At 43.7% G+C, this 26,853-nt stretch overlaps 1 protein-coding gene across 4 annotated transcripts in view; it reads left to right on the top strand.

The window, feature by feature from the left end:
- dgki (diacylglycerol kinase, iota) overlaps positions 1–26,853 on the top strand; it is a 233,394-nt gene that overhangs the window by 48,154 nt on the left and 158,387 nt on the right. For all 4 annotated transcript variants that reach the window (XM_073058951.1, XM_073058953.1, XM_073058952.1 and 1 more), the window contains exon 2: positions 19,175–19,283. In XM_073058951.1, coding sequence (XP_072915052.1) covers positions 19,175–19,283 — 109 coding nt within the window. The remainder of the gene's footprint in view (positions 1–19,174; positions 19,284–26,853) is intronic.

Here is a 26,853-nt window from a genome sequence, read left to right as displayed (position 1 = left end):
GAAGATGGAGCTGTTGGTGGTGGCATCTGCTCTCAGGATGAGCACCTTTCCCTCCCCCCACTTTCTGCTTTCCACAGGGATTACTCCCTATGCGGCCTCTTGTCCATTATTCCCTCCCCATTGATCTCCCTCCTGGCACTTATCCTTGCAAGCGGAACAAGTGCCCCTACACCTCCTCCATCACTACCATTCAGGGCTGCAAACATTCCTTCCAGGTGAGGTGACACTTCACCTGTGAGTCTGATGAGGTCACGTGCTGTGTCTGGTTCTCCCAGTATGGCCTCCTGTATATCGGTGAGACACAATGTAGATTGGGAGACTGCTTTGCCGAGCACCTACGCCCAGTCTGCCAGAAGAAGTGGGATCTTCCAGTAGCCACCCATTCTAATTCCACTTCCCATTCCCATTCCAACATGCCATTCCATAGCCTCCTCCACTGTCGCAATGAGGCCACGCTCAGGTTGGAGGAACAACACCTGATATTCCATCTGGGTAGCCTCCAACCTGATGGCATGAACATTGATTTCTTGAACTTCTGGTAATACTTCACCATTTTCTCACCTTATCTCCTCGCCTGCCCATCATCTCCCTCTAGTGCTCCTCCACCCTTTTTCTTCCATGGCCTTCTGTCCTCTGCTATCAGAATTCTCCTTCTGGAGCCCTGTATCTCTTTCACCAATCAACTTCCCAGCTCTTTACTTCATCCCTCCCCCTCCTGGTTTTACCTATCACCTGGTGTTTCTCTCTCCCCTCCCCTACCTTCCAAATCTACTGTTCATCTTTTTTTTTCTCCAATCCTGCCGAAGGGTCTGGACCCAAAACACCGACTGTACTTTTTTCCATAGATGCTGCCTGGCCTGCACAGTTCCTCCAGCATTTTGTGAGGTTACAATACAGCCACGTTAGTTAGGCCACACCTGGGATACAGCAAGCTGTTCTGGTCTACACAGTGTGGGAAGAATGCAATTTTATTGGAGAGGGTGTAGAAGAGATTCACCAACTGCGTAGAGAGACTGAATAGGCTAGATTTGTAGTGGAGGAAGCTGATTGAGGTGTAGATAATCAAAAGGCATAGACAAGTGGATATTGAGAACATTTCTCAATCAGCAGGCATGTCTGTAACCAGAGAACATAGGTTTAAGGATTTAGAGGGGATTTAAGTGAGACCTTTTAAGGAAGGACTTTGAGGAATCTGGAATGTATTATCAAAGGAGATGGTGGAAGCAGAGGCCCTCACAACAATTAAGAAATAGTTAGCTGAGCCCTTGAAATGCAGTTGGTTAGAAGTTGAAGAGTCCAAAGCTGGAAATGTGGATTAGTGTAGATGTGGAGAGATGCATATGGTAGACCAAAAGAGCCTGTTATACTGGTGCACGAATCTTCATCTAACCTGTGAGTTCACTCACGTTCACTGAGAAGGCAGAGCTGAGCATAATCGTGGTACTGTGCCGTACTCTGATCTGGAGTACAAGATACCACAACAATTCTGCCCGAGGACTGTGTCTGGTTAGCTTGTCAGGTAGGTTGTTGCTGCGGCAGTGACAATTTAATTTTAGTTATTCACAGTCCCATTTCACAGTCATTGTGAGGCGCTGCTAATGGCTTCTTTGGCGTGTGAAATGTGTCAGTCTGCTTGCTTGTATTCCATCTGCCAGCCACCCTGCCACTGAACACTGGGACGGGGAGTCAGAAACATCCAACAGATTAATTCATTTATTTTTAATATCGTTTGGAATTGTGATAATCCGCACTGTGAGCTGTTAATGCTGCTTTCTGTTGCGAGGTTGAGATTTCAGCAGATTAATGGAAGTGCCAAAGAATTTCACCAATAATTCTAATTACTCTTTCACACTGAAGTGAGCGAACCCATACTGGAGTTGTTGGTAGTTCCAAAAAGGAGCTTATCTAACCTATGTATTTTTTTAAATGAATATACCTTAATTGTTCATTTTTGGAAACATTTGAGACCAACTAGTTGGAGGCAAAACAACACGTGCAAAGAAATGCCTGGGAGTGAGTCTGTGGTTCCTGAATGGTTACTGGGGAGAGCAGAGTCACCTGGATTTTGATGGGTGGAGGTTGGTAGTGGGTGGAAAGACTGCTCTGAGCCATGCTGGGAATGACCCTCGCTGCCTGCTGGGAGTGACCCTCAACACGTACAAAAGCTGGATGAACTCAGCAGGTCATTACTTTAACAAGGATTCCGAGACATCAGCCGTCATCAACCTACCGGAGGAGTGTGGTTGTGTTGGGGAACTGGTGGGGTCTATTGTTAAGAAAGTAGTGGAGGGCTTTGAGGCCTCCTTGATGGGGAATTGAAGTAATGAAGTAATTAAAGTAATGATCCTCGCTGCCTGCTGTGATTGACTCTCACTATCTGCTGGGAATTACTCTCACTATCTGCCTGCGAGCAGTGGGCAGAGATTTGAAATGTCATAGGAATCAGAATCAGGTTTATTATCACTAACGTATGTCATGAAATTTTTTCTTCTATGGCAGCAGTATAATGCAAGTCAAAATATTACTATAAATTACAACAAAAAATAAATAGCACAAAAGAGGGATAATAAGTTAGTGTTCATGGACCATTAGTAAGTCTGATAGCAGAGAGGAAGAGTGTGGGTCTTCAGACACCTGCACCTCTTCCCCGATGAGAAGAAGCTTATCCCGAGTGCAGAGGGTCCTTAATGATGGATGATTCCCCTTGAAGAGGTCCTCGATGGTGGGGAGGATTGTTTGTTCTGGAGCAGGCTGAGTCTACAAGCCTCTTTAGTTCCTGTGCTTCAGAGCCTCCATGCCAGACAGTGATGCAAGCAGATGAAATGCTCTCCACTGTACATCTGCAGAAATTTGCTGGTCTGTCGAAGTAGTCGAAATTTGCTAGGAGAGTCTGGGAGAGAGGCAGACGAGTGTCAGGGAGTAGATCTTACACCAAAGTGTAGAGAGAGTGCAGGTTAGTACTCTGACTACAGGGAAAAGCACATATTTCTCTACCCACTCCTAACATGGTGGAGGTGTCCTCCTTTAAAATTAGGGATAGATGATGAGACAATGAGCTGCCTAGCCTGTGCACCTCACTGTGTGCAGTGCCTACTCCATCTGCTCAGCTTTCTCTAATAGTATGTTACCCACACAACACCCGGCGGCTTGATCCAGCAATTTGATGAAATGCCGAAGCTCCAGACCACAATCTCGGCTCTTCCTTATAAAGCTGTGCTGGTTTCGGCTGCGGACCCTCGGCTGTTAGTCTGATATGTGTCTGGACCAGTCACGCTGTAGAATTTCAAACCTCACTGGATTTTTTTGGCTGCTGCTTTTCATGTTGATTGTCAGATGTGGGACTTTTAGCTGGTACACCTTGTCTCCATAGCAACCACATGATAGCGAACAGCATTGCTTTTATGGCTTCTGTTTCCTTTGTCACGAACAGGGCAGTTTCCAGTGGGATTTGTCTCCCCCCCTCATCTGCATGAGCAACCTGCTGCTGACCTTTGCCCTTCAATAAGAATGCCTTGGGATGCACTTCAGTGACTGCCTCAGTGGAAGGAACTGTGACAGCAACAGATATAGGAAGCAATTAAGACAGCTTGTGGGGTAGAGTTATATACCTCAGAAACAGGTCCTTCATGCTAATCAGAACCAGGTTCATTGTCACTGGCATAAATCATGAAATTTGTTGTTTTGCGGCAGCACTACAGTGCAGGCATAACACATTGCAATAATAAAAAATAGAGGAGTTATAAGGTAGCATTCATGAATTCAGGGACTGTTCAGAAATCTGAGGGCACAGGGGACGAAACTGCTCCTAAAAGGCTGACTGTACTCCTCCCCGATGGTGGCAATGAGAAAAGGGCATGTCCCAGATGGTTGGAGCCCTGCCTGATGAGTGCCACCTTCTGGAAGCACAGCCTTTTGAAGATGTCCTCAATCACGGGGAGACTTGCCCGCTACGGAGATGGCTGAGTGGACAGCCCTGTGCGGGATTGGAGCCTCCGTACCAGCAGGTGATGAAACCAGTCAGAATGCTAGATTGTTTGGCGGCATACCAAATCTCCTCCTACTTCTTATGAACTATAGCTGCTGACGTGTCTTTGTCTTGGTTGCATCAACATGTTGACCCTCTGAGCTGTTGACACTCAGGAATTTGAAGGTGCTCACCCTTTCCACTGCTGATCCCTCGGTGAGTTCTCCTGACTCCTCCCTCCTGAAGTTTACAATCATCATCTTAGTCTTGTGACGTTGAATGCAAGGTTGTTGTTGCGACACCATTCAACCAACCAGTCTACTTTGTTCTTGTTCACCTCCTCGTTACCATCTCAGTTTCTTCCAACAACAGTGACATTGTCGGCAAATTTATACCCGCCATTTAGACTGTGCCTGGCCATACAATCATGAGTACGGAGAGCGTGGGGCAGCGGGACCCTACATCCTTGGGGTGCCCCTGTGTTGTTCCTCAGTGAGGGGGAGATGTTATCACCAGTCTGTACTGGCTTTGGTCACCCAATAAAAAATTGAGGACCCAGTTGCAGCTGGATGTACAAAGGCCCTTAGATTCAAAGCTTGTTGATTAGTACTGAGGGGACGATGGTATTGAACACAGAGCCATGGTGTCTTCCTAATCCCATTGCATTTGGCCCATACTTCTCGAAACCTTTCCTATCCTAGTAATAGACTAAGAACTGTGCTGCTCCAAAGAGTGCTATATGAAGTCACTCTTGCCTCAGCCATTAGACTCTATAATGAGTTAACCTATAGCTGCGGAAGTGATGACCCCTCTTGTTAGACTGTTTGAGATAAGTTATTTTTTATTCTTTCTTGCTTCTCTTCTAATATTTGTATATTTGTGCACTTGTAATGCCACATGACACTGTAATTTCTTTTGGGATCAATAAAGTTCTATCTATCTATCTATCTATCTATCTATCTATCTATCTATCTATCTATCTATCTATCTATCTATCTATCTATCTATCTATCTATCTATCTATCTATCTATCTATCTATCTATCTATCTATCTATCTATCTATCTATCTATCTATCTATCTATCTATCTAATGTTGTACTTGTGCCTGCCTCTACTAGTTCGTTCCTTATACCCACTACCTTCTGCATGGAAGATGTTGCTCTTAAATGCTTCCCCCTCACCCTAAGCCAGTGCCCTCTAGTTTTAGACCCAACAACTGTGGGGATAAAGACCGTGACCACTCACCTCTATATTCCCCTTATGATTTTGCCTACTTCAATAAGATCACCCGTCACCTTCCTTCACTCCAGGAAAAGCATTCCCAGCCTATCCAGACTCTCATTGTAACTTAAGCCCTCTAAACCCAGCAACATCCTTGTGAAACTTTTCTTTATCCTTAATCCCATCTTCTCAGAAGAACAGCACACAAAATTCCCCACTGTGGTCTTATACAGCTCTAAAATGCTATCCCAACTCTTGTACTCAATGTTGGCCTTCTCTTTAGCGACTTCTGTGATTGTTGGAAAATGCATTTTTGGCCTCTGCATTTAAGGAATTGGAGGAAGCAAAGAGAAGCTTCACTTGGTTGATTCCTAGGGTGAAGAGATAGCTATGTGAAGAATGGTTGAACTAATTGGGCTTGGAGTTTATAGGAATGAGAGATGACAAGATTCCAAGGTGAAAGGTGCTGGTGATATATGGTGATGTTTTGCAGGCAGCTCAGAAAAGTAAACCCCCATGGTAGTATATGGTGACATACATGTACAGTACTTTGATAATAAATTCATTTTGAACTTGGATTGGCAGGGGTGATGTCAGGTGAATCATACTGGCAGGGGTGTCTACAACCTGGAGGCAAAGTATTAGAATATGGACTCACTATTTCAGATGGAGAAGAGGAGGAATTTCCTCATTTGAAATTCTCTACTCTGAAGGGAAATGGGGATGGGGTTACTGAATATATTCACAGTGATGATTGACAAACATTTGAACCACAGTGGAGTTGAGGGGGGTGTGAGGAGAATGCAGGAAAGTGGTGTTGAGGCCAAGACTGGAATTAGATGTCATCTTGCTGATCTGATTCAAGGAGCACATGGGCCTATTCCTGCTCCTGATTCTTGTGTTATTATGTATATCATTCAAATAGTTGAGATGTGGAGGCCTTTGGTGTCATATTATACCCTAAGGTGAGTTTCTGACTGCACATCTTCACTATCTCGAGGACCTGTTTCCGTATCAGCCAATATCACCCCATCTCAACCCGTTTACTGCCACATTTCTCACCTTACTTTGAAATGCCTGTTCTTGCCAGTATCCAACTTTCCACTCTGACATTGTGAACTAAGTTGCAGGTCCAGTAATCCAAAGCATGGGCTAGCCAGTTCAGTTGTTGATTCTAGTCCTGTTATGGGCAGTGGAGAATCTAAATTTCATTAAGTATTCTGAAATTTGTAAAAGAAAAGGAATTGATTTTAGCCACGGAAGTTATGAAGCCACCAAAACAAACTTCTCAAGGAAGATTCCGGGAATGAAAGGGTTATCATATGAGGATTGTTTGATGGTTCTGGGTCTGTACTCACTGAAATTTAGTAGGATGAGGGGGGATCTCATTGAAACCTCTTGAATGTTGAAAGGTCTAGACAGAGTAGATGTGGAAAGGATGTTTCCCATGGTGGAGAAGTCTAGGACAAGAGGGCACTGCCTCAAAATAGAGGGGCCTCCATTTAAAACAGAGATGCAGAGAAATTTCTTTAGCCAGAGGGTGGTGAATTTGTGGAATTTATTACACTGGCAGCTGTGGAGGTCAGGTTGTTGGGTGTACTTAAGGTGGAGATTGATAGGTTCTTGATTGGCCATGGCATCAAAGGTTATGGGAGAAGGCCAGGGAGTGGGGCAGAGGAGGGGGAGAAAAGGATCAGCCATGATTGAATGGCAGAGCAGACTCAATGGGCCAAATGGCCTAATTCTGCTCTTGTGTCTTATGGTCTTGTGGTCTTGTCATGTCACAGCATGAAAACAGGACCTTCAGCCCACCAAGTCTGTGCTGACCATCAAGCACTGATCTTCACTAATCCTATTTCATTCTCCCCACATTCCAATCAGCTTAGATAGAAGATCAGACGTGGTCCCTCATGCATTTCTTCTCATTCAATTAGACCAAGTGGCCTACTCTTCCTTCTAATTCTCATATTCTTATGGTTACTCCTCAGTTGAATGTAACCTGTCCAAAGTATTATCAGAGTGCATATAGATCACCAGACACTACCCTGAGATTCATTTTATGGCAGCCATTCACAGTGGAATAAAATACAGTAGGATCAGTGGAAAAACTACACATAAAGGCTGAATAATAACCAATATGCAAAAGAAGACAAACTATGCACTTACATACGTAAATAAATACTGAGAACATGAGTTCTAGAGCCCCCGAAAGTAAGTTTGTGGAATCATTTCAGAGTTGAGGAGAGTGAAGCTATCCGTGCTGATTCAGTAGAATTGGATATGGGCATTGCAAAAGGCAAGTTATTCTGAACTGAGTTTTCATTGTTGCTTTGGAACTAATAGAGTTAGAGAATTGTTATAACACTTTAAGTTACTCTGCAGAGTAATTGGTTAAGTGCATTTCCTTCTCTTGAAGCCCTGCAAGTTATCTTCCCCAAGTGCCATTTTGGTTCTGTTTTGAAGGTCGAATGTTTCCATCAATCTTACAAGGAGTGATTTCCAGTAAACCCCCACCCCTTAGTCTGTTTTTCTCATCATTTCTATCTTGTCTTCTAACTAACAAGAACAACTTCCCTCGATTTACCAGGTCTGATCCAGTCACAGCCTTGTACATCCCCATCAAATCTCTTCTCAATCTTGTCTGCTCCATGTGAACATCCCTGGCTTTCCAGTCTAGCCTTCTGCCTGGCATTCTTCATCGCAGGAAGATTATCAGTAAATCACTTCTGCACACTTGCTGAGATTTTCATGTCCTTCCTATAGTGTGGAGTCCAAACTTGAAAGCAGTGCTGCAGTTGTGATCTGATCAGTGGTTGCAAGAAGTTCAATGTAACTTCTGTGGCTATGTAGCAGGAACCTTTAATAATAAATTTCAGGATCTCATGTGCACTTCATAACATGCGCTCCATCTTCAAAGGTTTCTGAATGTGCACCACTGAGTTTTTCTATTCCTGTATGCCCTTCAGATTCCGTGACTTAATCTACATTCTCCCTTCCTGCCAAAATGTATCTCACATTAAATTTTGTTTGCAATATTTCTATTCATTTTAACCAGCCTATGGCAGTTTCTTCCCCCAGGCTGTTACCTCACCAACCGTTCTCATTAGCCCACACGACTCTTTCTATTTCCCCAGTTGTAGACTCTTTAAACCACTTTTTATAATGCTGATTACATTGTAAATACATGCTGAGATTTATTTATTTATGCACATTTCATTCTATAGCTGTTCTTTATTATTAGTGTTTTTATTTATATGTAATTATTTGTTTTCTATATAATTCTTTAATCTTGATAATTGTTGAAGTTGTTTTCTGTTGCATGCTGCGTGCTGACTAACACGACACAGCCAATTCCTAATACATGTGAATGTACAAGTGAATAAACTTGATCCTTAATTACCATCCTTCACTGTTTACCACACTTGTAAGTGTTGTCTCATCCCAAAAGTTTTTCTCTGCTGATGGATGTCACTAAGGTACGTCAACAAGAGCTTGTGTGCAAAGCACAGACTCCCACAGGAAACATCAATATCTACCATTTTCCAATTTGAAAACGCACATTTGCCATAACTCTTTTCTGTCAAGACAAGAATTTTTTGTAATCTTTACTAATACAGCCTTCTATCCATGGGCTTCCGTTTTGCTAACCAGCTTTTAGTTGGAGCTTCATCAGGAAAGGTAAGAAGAGGAAGCACATTCCAATCCTCATAGAGGGATCAGAAATGGAGAGAGTGAGCAAGTTCAAGTTCCTGGTGTGTCAATATCTCTGAGGAGCTAACCTGGATGCAACATATCCTTGCAGCTATAAATAAGTCAAGACAGTGGCTATATTTAATCAGGAGCTTGAGGAGGTTTGGTTTGTCAACGAAAACTCTCGAAAACTTCTACAAATGTACCACAGAGAGCATTCTGACTGGCTGCATCACTGTCTTGTGTGGTGAGGGGTTGGTGCGACTGCACAAGATCGAAGTAGGTTGCAGAAACTTGTAAGATTCGTCAGTTCCATCATAAGTACCAGCCTCCATCGTATCCAAGACATCTTCAAGGAGCGATGCCTTAGGAAGGTAGTGTCCATCGTTAAGGATCCTGGGCAGGCCCTCTCAGTTTCTCAACTGTTACCATTGGGAAAGAGGTCCAGAAGCCTGAAGGCACACACTTAGTAATTCGGGAACAGCTTCTTCCCCTCTGCCATCCGATTCCTAAATGGAAATTCAAGCCATAAACACAACCTCACTACTTTCTTTTCCTGGTTTTTTTTACACTACTTATTTTAACTATTTAATAGACATATATATGTACTTAATGTAATTCAGTTTTGTTTCTCTGTTTCATTGTACTGCTGCCACAAAGTTAATTAATTTCATGACATATGCGTTGATATTAAGCCTGATTGTGATATAAACTTGCATATTTACAGTATAGTTATTGTACTTGCTTTATCAATTTTCTCTGTTAATTCAAAAAGGGTAAGAATAGGATGATTTGGCAGAGGAATGCATGGCTGAAGAATGTGGATTGTTGGGATCTCTTCTGTGGAAAGTATGACTGGAACAAAAATCCGAGGGGGTCCAATATCCTTGCAGGCAGGTTTGCTCAGGCTGTTGGAGAGTATCTAAAAAATAACTTGGCAGGGGGATGGGAACTAGAGTAATAGAGCTCGGATGGGGCAGTTGATACACAAGTAGGTGTAGTGTGTAGTGCGATTGGGGAAGGACAGGCAGATGATTGGGCAGAATTGCAGTCAGTGGGATGTGTTGAAGTGTTACATGGAGGACAAAATCAAAAAGGCTGATGAATGCAGGATTAAAGGAGTTATAATTGAATGCACACAGTAATGGAATGAGGTAAATGATCCTGCAGCATAGTTAGAAACTGGCAGGTATGATGTTCTGGAAATCACTGAGCCGTGGCTGAAAGGAGATCATAGTTGAAAGCTTTACATCCAAATCTACACATTGTATTGAAAGGACAGGCAAGTATGCAGATGGGGTAGGGTGGCTTTGGTGGCTAAAAAAAATGAAAGCAAGTCCTTAGAAAGACATAGGATCAGAAGATGTGGAATCCTTGTGGGCAGAAATAAGAAGCTGCAAGGATAAAAAGACCTTGATGGGAATTATATACAGGCCTCTGAACAGTAGCCAGGATGTGGGATACAAATTACAACCGGTGATAGAAAAGGCATGTAAAAAGGGCAAAGTTATGATAGCCATTTCAATACGCAGGTAGATTGGGAAAATCAAGTTGGTGCAGGACCCAAGAGAGAAAGTTTGTAGAATTTCTATGAGATGGCTTTTTACAGATTGTGATTGTGCTGACCAGGAGAAAGGCAATTCTGGATTGGGTGTTGTTGTAATGAACCAGATTTGATTAGGGAGCTTAAGATAAAGGAACCCTTCAGAGCCCATGATGATGATATGATAAAATTCATCCTGCAGTTTGACAGGGAGAAGATAAAGTAAGATGTATCAATATTACAGTGGAGAAAAGGGGATTACAGAGACATGAGGTAGGAGGTGGCCAAAGTTGTTTGGAAGGGGACACTGGCAGGGATAATGGCAGAACAGTAATGACTGAAGTTTTTGGGGTAATTTAGCATGTATAGGATAAAAATCCCAAAGAAGCTCTTTAAAGGGAAGATGAGGCAACCATGGCTGACAAGGGAAGTCAAAGACAGCATAAAAGGTAAAGAAAGGCCATACAAAATAGCAACAAATAGTGGGAAATTAGAACATCAACAGAAGGCAACTTAAAAAAGAGAGGAAAAAAAAACTATGAAGGTAAGTTAGCCAATAATATAAGAGAAGATCTAAAGGTTTCTTTTGGATGTTTGGAGTAAAAGAGAGGCAAGAGTGATAACAGACTGCTGGAAAATGCTGGAGAGATAGCAATGGAGAACAGAAAACTGGCAGGGAAACCTCATAAGTATTTTGTGCTGGTCTTGACTGTGGAAAGCACTAGCAGTATGCCAAACATTCAAGACTGTCAGGTGGCAGAAGTGAGTGTTACTAAGGAGAAGGTGCTTCGGAAGCTGAAAGGGCAGAAGGTCGTTAAGTTACTTAGGCCAAATGGACCTCACCTTAGTGTTTTAAAAGAGGTACCTGCAGAGTTTATAGAGGAATTAGTAATGATCTTTCAAGAATCACTAGGTTCTGCAAAGGAATGGAAAATTGCAATTGTCACTCCACTCTTTAACAAGGGAGGGAGGCAGAGAAAGGAAATTATAGGCCAGTTTGCCTGATTTCAGTCGTTGGGAAGATTTTGGAGTCCATTATTAAGGGTAAGGTTTCAGGGTACTTGGAGGCACTTGATAAGATAGGCCAAAGTCAGCATGGATTCCATAAATAGAAATCTTGCCTGACAAATCTGTTGGAATTTTTTTGGGAAATAACAGGTAGTATAGGCGAAGGAGAATTGGTGGCAAAGATTGGAAATAATGGGGGCCTTTTCTGGTGCTGCTGGTGACGAGTTGTGTTCTGCGGGTTTTGATTTTGAGACCACTTTTTTTCATGCCATACGTCAATGATTTGGATGACTTATTTGAGAGCACAGTTGGATGACAAAGATAGGTGGAGATAAGGTAGTGTTGAGGAAGCAAGGAGTCTGCTGAAGGACTTAGATTGGGAGAATGGGCAAAGAAGTGGCAGATGGAATATAGTGTAGGGAAGTGTATGGTCATGCACTTTGGTAGAAAGAAAAAAGGCATAGACTATTTACTAAATGGAGATAAAATTCAGACATTAGAGGTGAAAAGGGACTTTGGAGTCATTGTGCAGGATTCCCTTAAGGTTAACTTGCAGTTCAAGTAAGTGGTAAGGAAGGCAAATGCAATTTTAGCATTTATTTCAAAAGGACTAGAATATAAGAGAAAGGATATATTCCTGAGGTTTTATAAGGCACTAGCCAGACCATGCTTGGAGTATTGTGAGCAGTTTTGAGCCTCTTATTGAAGAAACAATATGCTGGCATTAGAGAGGGTCTAGAGGAGGTTCATGAGAATGATTCTGAGAATGAAAGGTATGAGGAGTGTTTGATGGCTTTGCACTGTAGAAGAATAAGGAGGGGGGGGGGATCTCATTAGCCAGAGGGTAGTGAATCTGTGGAATTCATTACCACAAATGGCCATGGAGGCCAACTCATGGAGTATATTTAAAGCAGAGGTTGATAGGTTCGTGATTGATCAGGGCATCAAAAGTTGAGGGGAGAAGGCAGGAGAATAGGGTTCAGATAATAAATCAGCCATGATGATGGTGGAGCAGACTTGATGGGCTGAATGGCCTAATCCTGCTCCTATATCTAATGATCTAAGTTTGGCGAACATGATTTGTTTTTACTGTCCCTGTCAGCTGTGCTTTCTAACCCTGAATTCCTTCAAGGTAATAAAGATTCTTCCTGCCTTTCCAAGTTTCTGATCACGAAGATTAACCTCCCCACAGTGCAGTTACTAGGCAAGGTCCTTCTCCCCATTATTGAACAATGGTATCATTAGAGGTTCTCAAATTCTTCGAGTCACAGGGAGGTACAGCTTGGAAACAAACCCTTCAGTCATCAAGTCTATACCAACCACCAATTGTCCATTTACAATAAAACTGTTTAAAAAAAATTTTCATCACAATCCCATCACATCTCCGCAGAGTCTGTCATCCCCCCTTGAATCTACAGAAGGGGCAATTTACAGCAACCTATGAACTTACCAACCCTTATATCTTTGGGAGCAGGGAGGAAACCAGAGCACTCAGGAGAACCCCACACAGTCACAGGGAGAACATGCAAACTCCACACAGACAGCACCCAAGGTCAGGATTGAACTATTGTCTCTGGCGTCGTGAGGCAGAGGCTCTACCTCCTGCACCACTGTGCCACCCAACCTTGAATACATAGAGAAGGTGTAGACAGTGCCTTCCGCAATCTTTGCCCCCACTTCCCTCAGCTATTTGGCATGCATCCCGCTCAGATGGGGAGACGTACTTAGAGCCTGCCTTTCTCCTTATCAGTGTTCACTCCATCTAGTTTCTCTACCACCCTCATTCTGGCAACATCCTCGTCTTTGGTAAAGACCAATTGAAAAATGCTCTATTCTTGCTCTCTAAGACCACACAAGGAGAGATTTGGGGTTAGTGGTGCTCAGGTAAAATATTGTTATCAAAGTGCAAAATAGGTATGAGTGGGGCTGAGTGGACAACTCTACTTCTGTATTGATGTTTTTATGAACCTCCCCATCCCCTACTCCTTACCCACATTGCATCCTCGTGATCGCTGACTCAATCTCACACTTGAGCTCCTAAACTCCGATGCTAACTCCCTTGCGCAAAAAGTTTCGAGCCTTTATCTCCTGCCTTTTGTACTCACCCGGCGTCCCAATTTTCTGCTGATTCAGATTCAAATTCAGATTTATTCATCACAGGTACATCGAAACATAGAGTAAAATGTGTTGCTTGCGTTAATAGCCAACATAACCTGACGATGTTCTGGGACAGGTCACAAGTGTCACCACACATTCTGACACCAACATAGCATGCTCAGCAGAACACAACAAGCAACAAAACCACAGCAGTAAATCAAGCCCCGTCCCTTCTACCCACCCAACCAACTACGCACAGACACAAATGGTCCTCCAACCTCAGGACAGGCTGTCTCTAACCTTCAACCTTCTTTGGACTCACGGATATTGGCCGTTCAACTTCCCCAGTGGATACCCAGACTCGCATACTAAGGACTCAGGCTGTCAGGACGCAACTTCCAGACTTCCGATCGACCCTTGGGCTTTGGTCTTTAGTATCAACCCCTGGATTCGTCGATGATAATGAAGCAGAACCCAGTATGAGGACCCTGGACTTGTCGATTTGCATACCTCAGGGGTCACCAGCTTTCATTCCTTCTACTCCTGTTCCCTCTTGTTTTTTTACAGCTGTATGGACCCACTATTGTTCTGAGCAGGAAATGTTACATGTCCTGAAAACTGCATGGTACTTAAATGTTTTCTTATATACATACTATAAATATTTAGAATGAAAATTGAGAAGTCACTCACTTTTGATTGAATTGAATTGAAGGGTATAATAAATACAGTACCACAAAGTAAATGTTTCACATTTTGCAACCTTTTTCTTTTATCTGTCTGCATGGCAACAAAGACTATGAGTGTGGGAGCATTTCAGTTACTGCATGGCTGTGCACCCGCAAAGCTTAGAGGGAACAGTGCAGCACGGAACTCCGATCCTGGTACCCGCTGGCGATTCGCTGACCTGGGTGGGGGGAGGGGGGGAACCATTGACCCTGGTCATCATTGGTCTGCCAGCCTGACGTCCAGTATCCATGTCGTTGGCCTTCAAACGCAAAGCATGGAGTGCAGGCATAGACTCCAGCCTGAGCTCTAATTTCCTCACTTCCCTGTCCCTAAACCCAACAATCCTAAAATTCAACTAAAAACCAACTTAAGTCTGAGTCACAAACTCTATAAGTAGAACATCACTCAGCATCATCTTGACCAGAAATTTAATGAATCTCTATTAGACCTCCACACATAGCTCCATATTTTTATTGATGCTCAGCCATAATCCCATTCAATGGTGCAGATTCAAGTAACCTATTCATCTTCTTTTCGTTCTGCTCCAATGCACCTCTGTTCTTCATACTCAAGTTTCTTGCCTCCTCTTTAATCTTGGCCTCCTGCTCCCTCCCTCTTTAAACTCACTCAGCCTCTTAAACACTCCCTAAATGGAATTGACCTCCTAATGTTCCAGTTCTTTAACCCACTTGGTCTCTTCAATGGCTGGCGGTGTGGAGAGTCATCTCTACCAAAGGAGGCGTAAGGTGCTCCTTCCCTCCCTCAGCCTGCAGGTCACCCTTGGGCAAGGTGTAGCATCCACTTAGCCCACTGGTCAGGGTCATGTGAAACCATGGGAGCAGGTGGAGGATGGTTTCACAAGCGGTTGGTGCATGTCACATGTCCTGGTTTTGCGACCACTGATGCCAGGCAGACAGTGTCTGAAGAGTATTGATAATGGCTGCGGTCACCTGTCATGTAAAGACACTGACCAGATGAAGGCAATAGGAAACCACTTCTGTAGAAAAATTTGCCAAGAGCAGTCATGGTGATGGATAGAGAAAAGAATAAGAACAACAGTGTGAGGGAATCGTCCCCACAGGCAGATTAAAGACCCACATCATACCACACGGAAGGCCATGATCACCCACATCATACCACATGGCACATAATGATGGTCTCTTCATCTCCTATTGGTCTCCTATTGAAACTATATAACATGGTTTCCAGTGCCAGGGACACAGGTTCAATTCCTGTTGTAGTCTAAGGAGTTTGTAAGTTCTCCTCGTGACCACGTGGCTTTCCTCCAGGTGCTGTGGTTTCCTCCCACATTCCAGTGAAATGTGGGCATGTTATATTGGTGCCGGAAGCATGGTGGCACTTTCAGGCTGCCCAGTACATCCTTGACACAAATGCCGCATTTCACTGTATGTTTCAATGTTTCGATGTACATGAGACAAGTAAAACTAATACCAGTCTTTAATTTTTATTGGTTAAAGTATGGACATATTGCTAAACATAAAAAGATAGAAATAAGAGTAGGCTGGAAAGATGCTGGAGTCTGGAGCAGAAAACACTGCAGGAGGAATTCCCACTTTCAGAGAGGTTAAATCACTTAAATAATTCCTGATGAAGCGTCCTCAGCCTGAAAAGTTATTTCCGTTTCTCTTTCCATAGATGCAGCCTGACCTGCTGAATGTTCCCAGCATTTTCTAATTTTATTTTGTATTTCATGTATCTGCATTTTCTTTGACTTTCTGAGTAAGAATTAGGGTTAAAATCATATATATATATATATATGTATGTATGGAAAATTACATTAAACAAGTAGTGCAAAAAGAGAACTCAACGGTTCATTGTCCATTCAAATATCTGATGGCAGAGGGAAAGAAGTTGTTCCTAAATGTTGAATGTGTGTCTTCAGCCTCCTGTGCTTCCTCTTTGATGGTAGTAATAAGAAGAGGACGTGTGCTGGATGAAGGGAGTCCTTAATGATAGATTCTACCTTTTTGAGGCATCACCTTTAGAAGACATACAGGTTATCAGCGCTGGGGACCTCTAAAATAACTCGTTTAAATCACTTGCCCTTTCACATTCAGCTGCCCCACTCTCCGAAGTTTTCATTTTCAAAATATTTATGACTAATTGGCTTCAATGTACTGCTACAGGGACTCAACAGCCAAGTACGGTGTGTACAGTGATGTACTGCGGAATTCAGTGCAAGTACAGAGGACACTAGGACTGGTGTGAACCCTTGGGTGTCTGTGATCTTGGGATCAGATACTCTCAGTTTTATTTCAGAAAGTACTGCCACATTTAGTACGACACTTTTCTGTTGAATGACTCTATGGAGAGATACAGTGGAGAAACCATAAATTTGCAGAACATATAAAAACATATATAAATTTGCAGCTGTATCTATACCTCTTCCCACTCAGTCTCCTGTAAACCTACCAATTCCCACAGATATATTGACTATAGCTCTCCCCACCGTCTCCTGTAAAAATGCTGTTCTCATTCCTCAGCTCCTTTGTCTCCATTGCATTTTCTTTTCAGGACATCAGAGATGTCCTCCTTCAAAGAATAGGGCTTCTCTTCCTCCACCATTGATGCTGCCCTCACCTGCATCTCCTTCATTTCCCGATCATCACCGCTCCCCCATCCTCCCACTGCTTTAACAGTGATAGAGTTCCTTTTGTCCTTACTAACTGTCCCATGAGCACCTTTGCTCCATCAGCCAAAAGCATCCAACACATCATTGTCCACCACTTCTGCCATCTCTAAAGGGATCCTACCATCAAACACATCTTTACCTCCATCCCCCCACTCCACTTTCCACAGGGATTGCTCCCTCTGTGACTCCCTTATCCATTCGTCCCTCCCCACTAATTTCTCTCCCAGCACTTAACTTTGCAAGCAGCCAAAGTGCTACAAATCCTCCCTCATCTCCATTCAGGGCCCCAAGCTGTCCTTCCAAGTGAGGCAGCATTTCACCTGCATATCTACCTGGGGTTGTCTATTGTGTCTGGTGGTCCCAATGCAGCCTCCTCTACAAGGTGAGAGCCGTCGTTAATTGAGGACCGCTTCATCGAGGACCACTGCTCCATCCGCCAAAAGCAGAACTTTATTTTAATTCTAATTCCCACTCCCATTCCAACGTGTCAGTCCATGGCCTCCTCTTGTGCCACAATGAGGCTACCCTCAGGTTGGAGGTACAACACCTTATGTTCTGTCTGGGTAGCCTCCAAACTGATGGCATGAGTATCTGTTTCTCCTTCCAGTAAAAATGTTTTCCTTCCCCTTCCCTCTTTAATTTCCCACTCAGGCCTGTCATCTGCCTATCACCTTCTCCTGGTGCTTATCCTCCTCCTATGGTCCACTCTCCTCTCCTCTCCTCTCCTCTCCTCTCCTATTCTATCATATTCCTTCCTTTCTAGCCCTTGACCTTTTCTACCCACTTGGCTTCACCTATCACCTTCTAACTATCCTTTATATTCTGGCATCTTCCCCCTTCATTTGTATGACAGGATATTGGAGAGAATTCAAAGGAGGTTCACGAAAATGATTCTGGGATTGAAAGGCTTATATGAGGAGTGTTTAATGGCTCTGGGCCTGTACTCAGTGGAATTCAGAAGAATGAGGAGGGATCTCACTGAAACCTATTGAATGTTTAAAGGCCTCGATATAGTGGACGTGGAGAGGATGTTGCCCATGTTGAGGGAATCTAAGACCAGAGGACGATAGGCAGATGTCCATTTAGAACAGAGATGGAGAGGAATTTCTTTAGACAGAGTGTGGCGAATATGTAGAATTCTGACAGTTATGGAGGTCAAGACATTGGCTATGTTTTAGCAGAGGTTAATAGATTCTTGATTAGTCAGGGCATGGAGGGATATGGAGAGAATGCAGGAGATTAGGGCTGAGAGGGAAATGGATCAGCCAAGATGAAATGGCACAGCAGACTCAATGGGCCAAATGGCCTAATTCTGCTCCTATATTTTATGGTCTTATGGCATCATAAACCCCAATGACTAACCGCAAACAAAGGTGATGAATTACTTTGTATTTCCCTACATATATTTTATGTACAGTAGCTGAATCTGTTTTAAAGGGTGACGCAGTAGCCTAATGGTTAGTACATTTGCTTTACAGTGCCAGCAATCACCGATCAGGGTTCGATTCCCACCGTTGTCTGTAAGGAGTTTGTACATTCTCACTGTAACCATGTGGATTTCCTTTGGGTGCTTCGGTTTCTCCCACATTCCAAAGACATATGGTTAGGATTAGTAAATTGTAGGCATGCTATGTTGGCCCTGGAAGTGTGGTGGAATTGCTGGCTGTCCCCGGCACAACCCTCACTAATTTGATTTGACACAAATTGACACATTTCACTGCATGTTTTGATGTGCTGATGAATAAATTATACATTCATGAATGAGCGATTTATGACAGTCAGAGACCGTGAGATATAATAAACTAACCTTTTAATGCCCCTTATATGTATTGGGCACAAATATTCTCAGACACCCCTGCAGAGGTGGCAATCATGCTGTGCAGAGAGGTGCCCTGACAAGGCATGGTATGAACAGAGGCATTGTTACAGACTTGTTCACAAACAAGACAAAACCTACAGATGCTGGAAATTGGAGAAACACACACAAAATGCTGGAGGAGCTCAGCAGACTGGGCAGGATCTATGGGGAAAAAGTACAGCTGACATTACAGGCCAAAACCCTTTGGCAGGAATGGTTTGGGTTTGACTCCTGCCGAAGGGTTTTGGCCCGAAATGTCACCTGTACTTTTTTCCATAGATGTTGCCTGGCCTGCTGAGCACCTCCAGTGTTTTGTGTGTGTTACAGACCTGTTAGTGGTTTCCAGAGATCATTGTTACCTGTGTATGTTTTTTTGCCCCACGGACACTGAAAATGTTTCCCTTCCTTTGCAGGAAAGCAATCTTGAGATCAGGCCTCCAGCACCTAGCTCCAGAGCAGTTGCCCAGCACCATCCCAAAGAATGGACCCACGAGGGAGATGCGGACCTGCCCTGACTGGACTGTGAGTTGAATCTCTAATTAAATATTAACCGTGCTTCGCTGTGTGACAGAAGGTAAGGGTTAGGGTAGCATGAGCAAATGTTGGTTCAGGCACCCTGGTGCCACAGCTTGTAGAGCTGCTGCCTCAGAGTTTCAGTGACCTGGGTTCGATTCTGACCTCGGTTCCCCTCTGTGTGGAGTTCGCACAATTTGTTTTCCCTGTGATCATGTGGATTTCCTTTAGGCGCTCCGGTTTCCTCCAAATTCCAAAGCTGTGTGGGTTGGCAAGGTAATTGTCCGCTGTCAATTACTAGAATGTGGGCGGAGTTGATAAGAATGTACAGAGATTTACAAAGTTGGGATTAATGTAGGATTAGTTTTAATGGATGGTTGATGGCTAGAAGGGTCTCTTCCTGTGCACATCTCTCCATCACCCTGACTCTGGGGAATGGATTCTGAGACTACGTGACTTGGCCTCAGTGACTTGTTTACAAAGGCATATTTAAAGTACAATATATACACTTATCTTTAGGTCTAAAGCAGAGGTTGATAGGTTCTTGATTAGTAAGGGTGGCAAAGGTTACAGGGAGAAAGTTGGAGAACGGAGCCGAGAGGAAAACTAAATCAGCTATGATTGAATGGTGGAGTGCACTCGATGGGCCGAATGGCATAATTCTGCTCCTATGTCTTATGAAATAAAATGTAGTAAATATAGATTAGTAGTTATTTGTTACATGTACATTGAAACGTGCAACAGAATCAGCTTGTGTGAACAGAACACACCAAGTGATGGAGGAACTCAGCAGGTCAGGTAGCATCTACAGAAGGCAATAAATAGTTGCCAAGACCCTTCATCGGGACAAGCTGACTGTGTATTTCCCTCCTCAGATGCTTCCTGACCTCTGACTTCCTCCAGCATTTTGTGTGTTGCTCCAGATTTCCAGCATCTGTAGAATTTCCACAGAGCAAGGAGCAAACCCTTCACTTTAACGTAACGCTGGGCCCGTTTAAATGAGAAGAAAGCCATTCGCTGGGCAAGGGTGCTCTGAAGTCTCTGTTCTACACTCCACATTCCTTACTGCTGCTTAGTACTGCCTCTCCTCATCAACAGTCTCTTTTATAATTGTCCCGACAGATCAGACCTCGCTGCTGCTTATTAAGAAGGTTACCAGCATGTTGTAAGACCTGGGACATGGTTCCTGTTAACCTATTGAAGGCAGGAGATAAGGTGGCATCTAAAGTTTCCACATCCTTAACCATGATCTACAAGCCTTGATGAATCTCCATAATCCATAATTCCTTGAAAGTGGCAGTAGATAAGGTCAAAAAGAAAGCCTTTGGCACATTGGCCTTCAAAGCATTGAGTACAGAAGGCGGGATATTATGCTGAAGTTGTATAAGATGTTGGTGAGGCCTAATTTGGAGTATTGTGTGCCATTTTGGTCACCTGCCTACAGAAAGGTATCTACCAGATTAAAAGAGTGCAGAGAAAATTTACAAAGATCTTGCCCGAGTTATTGAGAAAAGTTGAATAGGTTAGGACTTTGTTCCCTGGAGTGCAGGAGAATGAGTGGAGAAGTGAAGGAGGCATACAAAATTATGAGGGGTATAGACAAGGTAAATGCCAGCAGGCTTTTTTTACACTGTGGTGGGGTAAGACTAGAACTAGAGATCATAGGTTATGGGTGAAAGGTTAAATGTTTAAGGGGAACCTGAGAGGAAACTTCTTCACTCAGAGGGTGGCAAGAGTGTGGAACAAGTTGGATTCAGGTTCAATTTCAACATTTAAGAGAAATTTGGAGAGGTACGTGGATGGGAATGGTAGCAAGGCTATGGTCCATGTGCAGGTGAATGTGACTAGACAGATGTATTGGTTCAGCATGGACTAGATGGGCCAAAGGGCCTGTTTCTGTGTTGTGGTGTTCTATGACTCTATGCAGACTTTCTTGATGCAACAGATGAGCAGTATCTGTGGAGGAGGGAGGATGAAATAGTTGAGACCCTGAGTTTGAATCAGTTATTGTTACTGATATTAGCTATGAAATTGTGAAATTAGTTTCTTTGTGGCATTACTGTAAGATACAATAAAACTAAATAAATAAATAGTCCAAAAGAGGGAGAGCCAGGTGGTGCTCATGAGTTCATGGCCCCTTGAGAAACCTGACGGCAGAGGGGAAGAAGCTGCTCCTGAAATGTTGAGTGTGTGTCTTCAGGTTACTGTACATTCCCTCTGATGGTAGTAATGAGAAGAGGGCATGGTGAGGGTCCTTAATGATGGATGCTGCCTACTTTTGATGCCCTCAGTGGTGGGGAGAGTTGTGCTGATGACGGAGCTGGCTGAGTCTATCACCCTCCGAAGCCTCTCACGAAACTGTGCACTGGTGGCTCCATACCAGATGGTGTTGCAACCAACCAGATGTTCTCCAACGTACATCTGTAAAAGTGTGCTCGAGTTTTTGGTGACATGTAGTGCCAAGTCTCCTCAATTCCTAATGGCAGTATTTTGCAATAGAGAAATGTGATTATGAGCTTCCAAACTCCCTTCCTGTTTCTCACAAGCCTGTCATGCATGCAGCAGTTGGTGGAGAGGTCAGCAATAATAATCGATGAAGCTCAGCCCCTCTGCACTGAAAGCTGAAAATCCTGGAAATACTCGAAAGGTCAGGCAATATCTGTGGGAGAGGAATTTACTTAACTTTCAGGTCTGTTGGCTCTGATGAAGATTCTTCAACTTGAAACACTAACCCTGTTTCCTCACTCCACGGATGAACCTGATCTCCTGGAGGTGTACAGCATTTTCTATTTTTATCTCAGATTGCCAGCTTCTGCAGTTCTTTTTTTTTAAATTCAGCCCCTCACTGGCCATGCAGAACGAGTTCCTATTTCCAGTGAGGCCTATCAGGCAAGTCTACACCCGTTCACCAGTGAGCAGGATCACGTGCTGATGAGAACAGGGGGAAGCCCACTTCAGAAGTTGCAGGTTTCTGCCCAGCTAGCATAGTTCAGCATCTTTGGTGAGGAGAATGATTGAATTGAATAATCTAAGCACGGTCCAATGTCGCAGAAAGATTTGAGGAGGCCATAAGACAGGAGCAGGAATTAGGCCAATTGATGCATTGAGACTCTCTACCATTCCATCATGGCCGATTTATTATCCTTCTCAACTCTATTTTCCAGCCTTCTCCTCATAACCTTTGACATCTAATCTAATCAAGAACCTATCAGTCTCCTCTTTAGATACATCTAATGACTTGGCCTTCACAGTCAACTGTGCTGATGAATTCTACAGATTCAATACTCTCTGGCTAAAGAAATTCCTTCTCTTCTCTTTTCTAGAGGGATATCCATATATTGGAGACCATACCCTCTGGTCCTAGACTCCCCCAGAATAGGAAATGTCCTGTCCATGTCCTGTCTGTCTGGACATTTCAATATCCGTTAGGTATAAATGAGATTCCACCCCCCATTCTTCTAAACACCAGCGAATACAGGCCCAGAGTAATCAAACACTCCTCATATGTTAACCCTTTCTTTTTGGGATCATTCTTGTGATTCTCCTCTGGACCCTCTCCAATGTTAGCTCATTCTTTCTTAGAAAGTGACCCCAAACTGCTCATTATATTCCAAGAACAGTCCAACAAATACCTTATAAACCTCAGCATTACATCCTTGCATTATGTTCTAGTCCTCTTGAGATGAATGCTAGCACTGTATTTGCCTTCCTTACCACTGACTCAGCCTGCAAGTTGACCTGTAGGGAATCCTGCACCAGGGCTCCCAAGCCAGTTTGTAACTGATTTCTGAATTTTCTCTCCATTTGGAAAATAGACTAAACATAGAAAACCTATAGCACAATACAGGCCTTTTGGCCCACAAAGCTGTGCCGAAAATGTCCTTACCTGAGAAATTACTTAGGGTTACCCATAGCCCTCTATTTTTCTGAGCTCCATGTACCTGTCCAGGAGTCTCCTAAAACACCCTATCATATCCGCCTCCATCACCATCACCGGCAGCCCATTCCATGCACTCACCACTCTCTGCATAAAAAAAACTTACCCCGACATCTCCTCTGTACCTACTTCCAAGCACCTTAAAACTGTGCCCTCTCATGCTAGCCATTTCAGCCCTGGGAAAAAGCCTCTGACTATCCACATGATCAATGCCTCTCATTATCTTGTTCCTTTGTTCCTTCAAAGTGCATGACCGTACACTTCTTTGCCCATTCTTGTAATCTGTCTAAGCCCTTTGGCAAACTCCCTGATTCCTTAACACTGCCTGCCCTTCCACCTTTCTTTGTATCATCAGCAAACTTGGCCACAAAGTCGTCAATTCCGTCATCCAGATCACTGACATGAGGCTGTCTGACTCATTGTGGTTCCCCATGTGGGAAAATGCAAGAACACATGTACTGATGAATGGAGTAATGAGTTGCAACAATAAAATACTCATGTAGGTCTTGGCTCACATTGTCAAGGGCTCAGAGATACAACAGACTGCAGATGCTGGAATCTGGAGCATTATACAATCTGCTGGAAGAACCCAGCAGGTCAAGCAGCATCTGTGGAGGCAAAGGGATAATCAGTATTTCAGGTCGAAACTCTGCATCAGGACTGAGCGTGATCACAGCCACAGAGCTGTACAGCATGGTGAATCGGAGCACAGAACTGAGGACTCCCCATTCATTGGCTTCTCTGGCCTCGAGCAGTCTGTGGGGTTGTTGTGCCCCTCTGGCTGAGTTTGAGCCCACGTGGGTAGAGGGAGGGTAGGCTCGGCCAAACTCTTGCAAGGTTACAAGGATATAGGTTTATGCAAGTCAACTGCAAGTGTAGGAATCTAAGCAGTTGGTCTCTGCACAACCTGCAAAGATTGCGGTGCGCGGATAGAAAGACACAAGATGCTGGAGGAATTCGACAGGGCAGGCAGTATCTGTGGAGAGGAATAAATAGTTGACATCTCGAGCCAAGACCCTTCATCAGAGCGTGGATAGATTGAGAAAAGGAAGACTAATAATGTAGTTAGCTATGCTTAGGGGTGCATCAGTTTGTTTGTTTTCCTCTTTCAAAACGCATACAGTTCATTTGTAAAGGCTTTCTGTGCCCTTTTGTTGCCACGGTGATAAGTGGTTTGTGGAGGAGAGATTTAACGATAGAAGTTTTTAACACTCTAAAGTTTTGAAGTGTGAAAGTTGAAAGATACGGATTTCTCAAAAGGCTTTACAGGTTAAATGAAAGGTTAATGTTATTCTCCGGCTGGGGTGTCTAGGGATCAGTCCCTAAACCGGGCTGGCATTTGGAACAGAGGTGAGAAGTAATTTCTTCACATGGAGTATGCAGAATCTTTGGAATTCTCTGCCCCCAACAGAACTGTGGCATCTTAGTCACTGAGTGTATCCAAAACAGTGATTGTCAAGCTTTCAGACATTGAGAGGCTTGGTTTGGAGTTACTGCAGGGAGATGGTGCTGATGCAGTCTTACTGACTGATGGAACAGGGACCAGGAGATGAACGGTCAGTCTCGTGCTCCTATTTTATCTGCTCTAGTGACTGGCATGAATTGACTGGGGATGGTGAAAGGTTGTTTGCAGAACTGATTGTTTAGGGATAGTGCTTTCTGGCACAGATTTTGTTCGATGTGAGCACTGTTGGAATCTGTCAGCCTCAAAATAAGTAATAGAGCTGTGTGCCTGCAGAGATGTATTAAGCTTCCTCCACCTCCTCCTCCTCTGCCCACACCTCCTCACCACCTTCCTTCTCCTGACAGAAAAGGAGCTGTATTGTAACTTCATCCCAACATGCAAAGGGTGGTTGAGGTTTGAAGTTTCTCTGTAAACAGCAGTTGGCATTAGATCAATTGGTAGGTTTTAGTCTGAATGTGACAGGTTGGTGCTAACAAGACCTGCTGAGGGAGGAAGGAAATGTGGGTGCAGAGACTTAGATCCCAAATTATCTCATTGAACGGCAAAATAGGCAAAAGCAAAAGCAGTCTCTGACTACTAGCTATATAGAATGTGTCTTCCATAGGTTTGCCCTCTTTGATTTTAAATCATTTCAAATTGTTACCTCCTTTTCGATGTATTAACCAAAAGTCAGTGAAATGGTCGGTATCACGTTCCCCTTTGATTAGGTTTCATTACAACAGTGACAAATGTCCAGTCATCAGTGCTGTCTCTTCAGTGGTGTTCTGCTTTGGGGATGTGCTGAGCTTACTAAAAGCATTTTGCAAATGCTAGTCCTCTCCACTCAACCTGATCCCCGTCTTGACCAAATAGCATTTTCCAGTTCCAATAGAGTCTTCTAAAATGTCAATAATTTTTATATCATGTGTACATGTGATCTACAGTCTCATCAATGAACGTACTTTCTCAATATCCCCGTCTGCTTTATCAATACCTCAGAGGTGTTTGTACAGTTTCAGCCTCAGCCCTGCCCATACATCTTTCAATGAATTTCTTGTGTTCAACCTTTCACTGGTACTCAGAAATAATGTGACACCTCTCTAGCAGGAAAGTCATTTAGATAACAACCCACTCAAAATGCTGGTGGAACGCAGCAGGCCAGGCAGCATCTATAGGAAGAAACGCGGTTGACGTTTCGGGCTGAGACATCGACAGTGTTTCTTCCTATAGATGCTGCCTGGCCTGCTGCGTTCCACCAGCATTTTGTGTGTGTTGCTTGAGTTTTCAGCATCTGCAGATTTCCTCGTGTTTGCGAAGTCATTGAGATCATTGTGGGGAGGGCCAGATTTACAATCCGAATCCTTTCTGGAAACCATTTGCAGCAAGTAAGTGTTACTTTACATGTTATGGGGTGGCATGCTGGCAAACCGGTTAGTGTAACGCTATCACAGCACCAGCGACCCAATTGAATTCCGCTGCTGTCTGTGAGGAGTTACAGACTTCTTGACTGCGTGGGTTTCCTCTGGGTGCTCCCGTTTCCTCCTACGTTACAAAGACACACAGGTAGGGGTAGTGAGTTCTGGTATGTGATTTTGGTGCCGGAAGTGTAGTGACACTTGCGGGCTGCTCAGTGTAACCCTCGCTGATTTGATGTAAATGGTGCATTTCACTGAATGTTTCGATGTACTGTGCATATGACAAATAAAACTAATCTTTGTCACCAGCAGGAAATTAATTTAAATCTGTGTGGGGAGGGCCAGATTTACAATCCAAATCCTTTCTGAAAAACGTATGCAGCTAGTAAGCGTTAGTTTAAGTGTCGTGGGGCAACACAGTAGTGTAGTGTCTAGGGTAATGCTCATCAGCACCAGCAAGTTGGATTCAATTCCCCTGTTGCCTGCAAGGAGTTGATATGCTCTTCTCCATCACTGCAAGGATTTCCTCTATCTGCTCTGGTTTCCTCCCACATTCAGAGTTGTATGGGTTAGTAATTGGTCACATGGGTGTAACTGGGTGGCCTGGGCTTGTTGGGCCGAAGGGTCTGTAACTGTGTTGTATTTCTAAATAAAATAAAATGAACTTCCTGAGCAACGGTCTCAGCCCGAAACATCTACCTCCTGAGTTCCTCTGGCATTTTGTGTGTGTTGCATTGGATTTACAGCATCTGCAGACTTTCTTGTGTTTGAAATAAACTTTAC

Source organism: Hemitrygon akajei, chromosome 10 (assembly GCF_048418815.1).
Source record: "Hemitrygon akajei chromosome 10, sHemAka1.3, whole genome shotgun sequence".
NCBI lineage: Eukaryota > Metazoa > Chordata > Chondrichthyes > Myliobatiformes > Dasyatidae > Hemitrygon > Hemitrygon akajei.
Note: the sequence above shows the minus strand (reverse complement) of the source record. Positions and strands in the feature narration are given on the sequence as shown.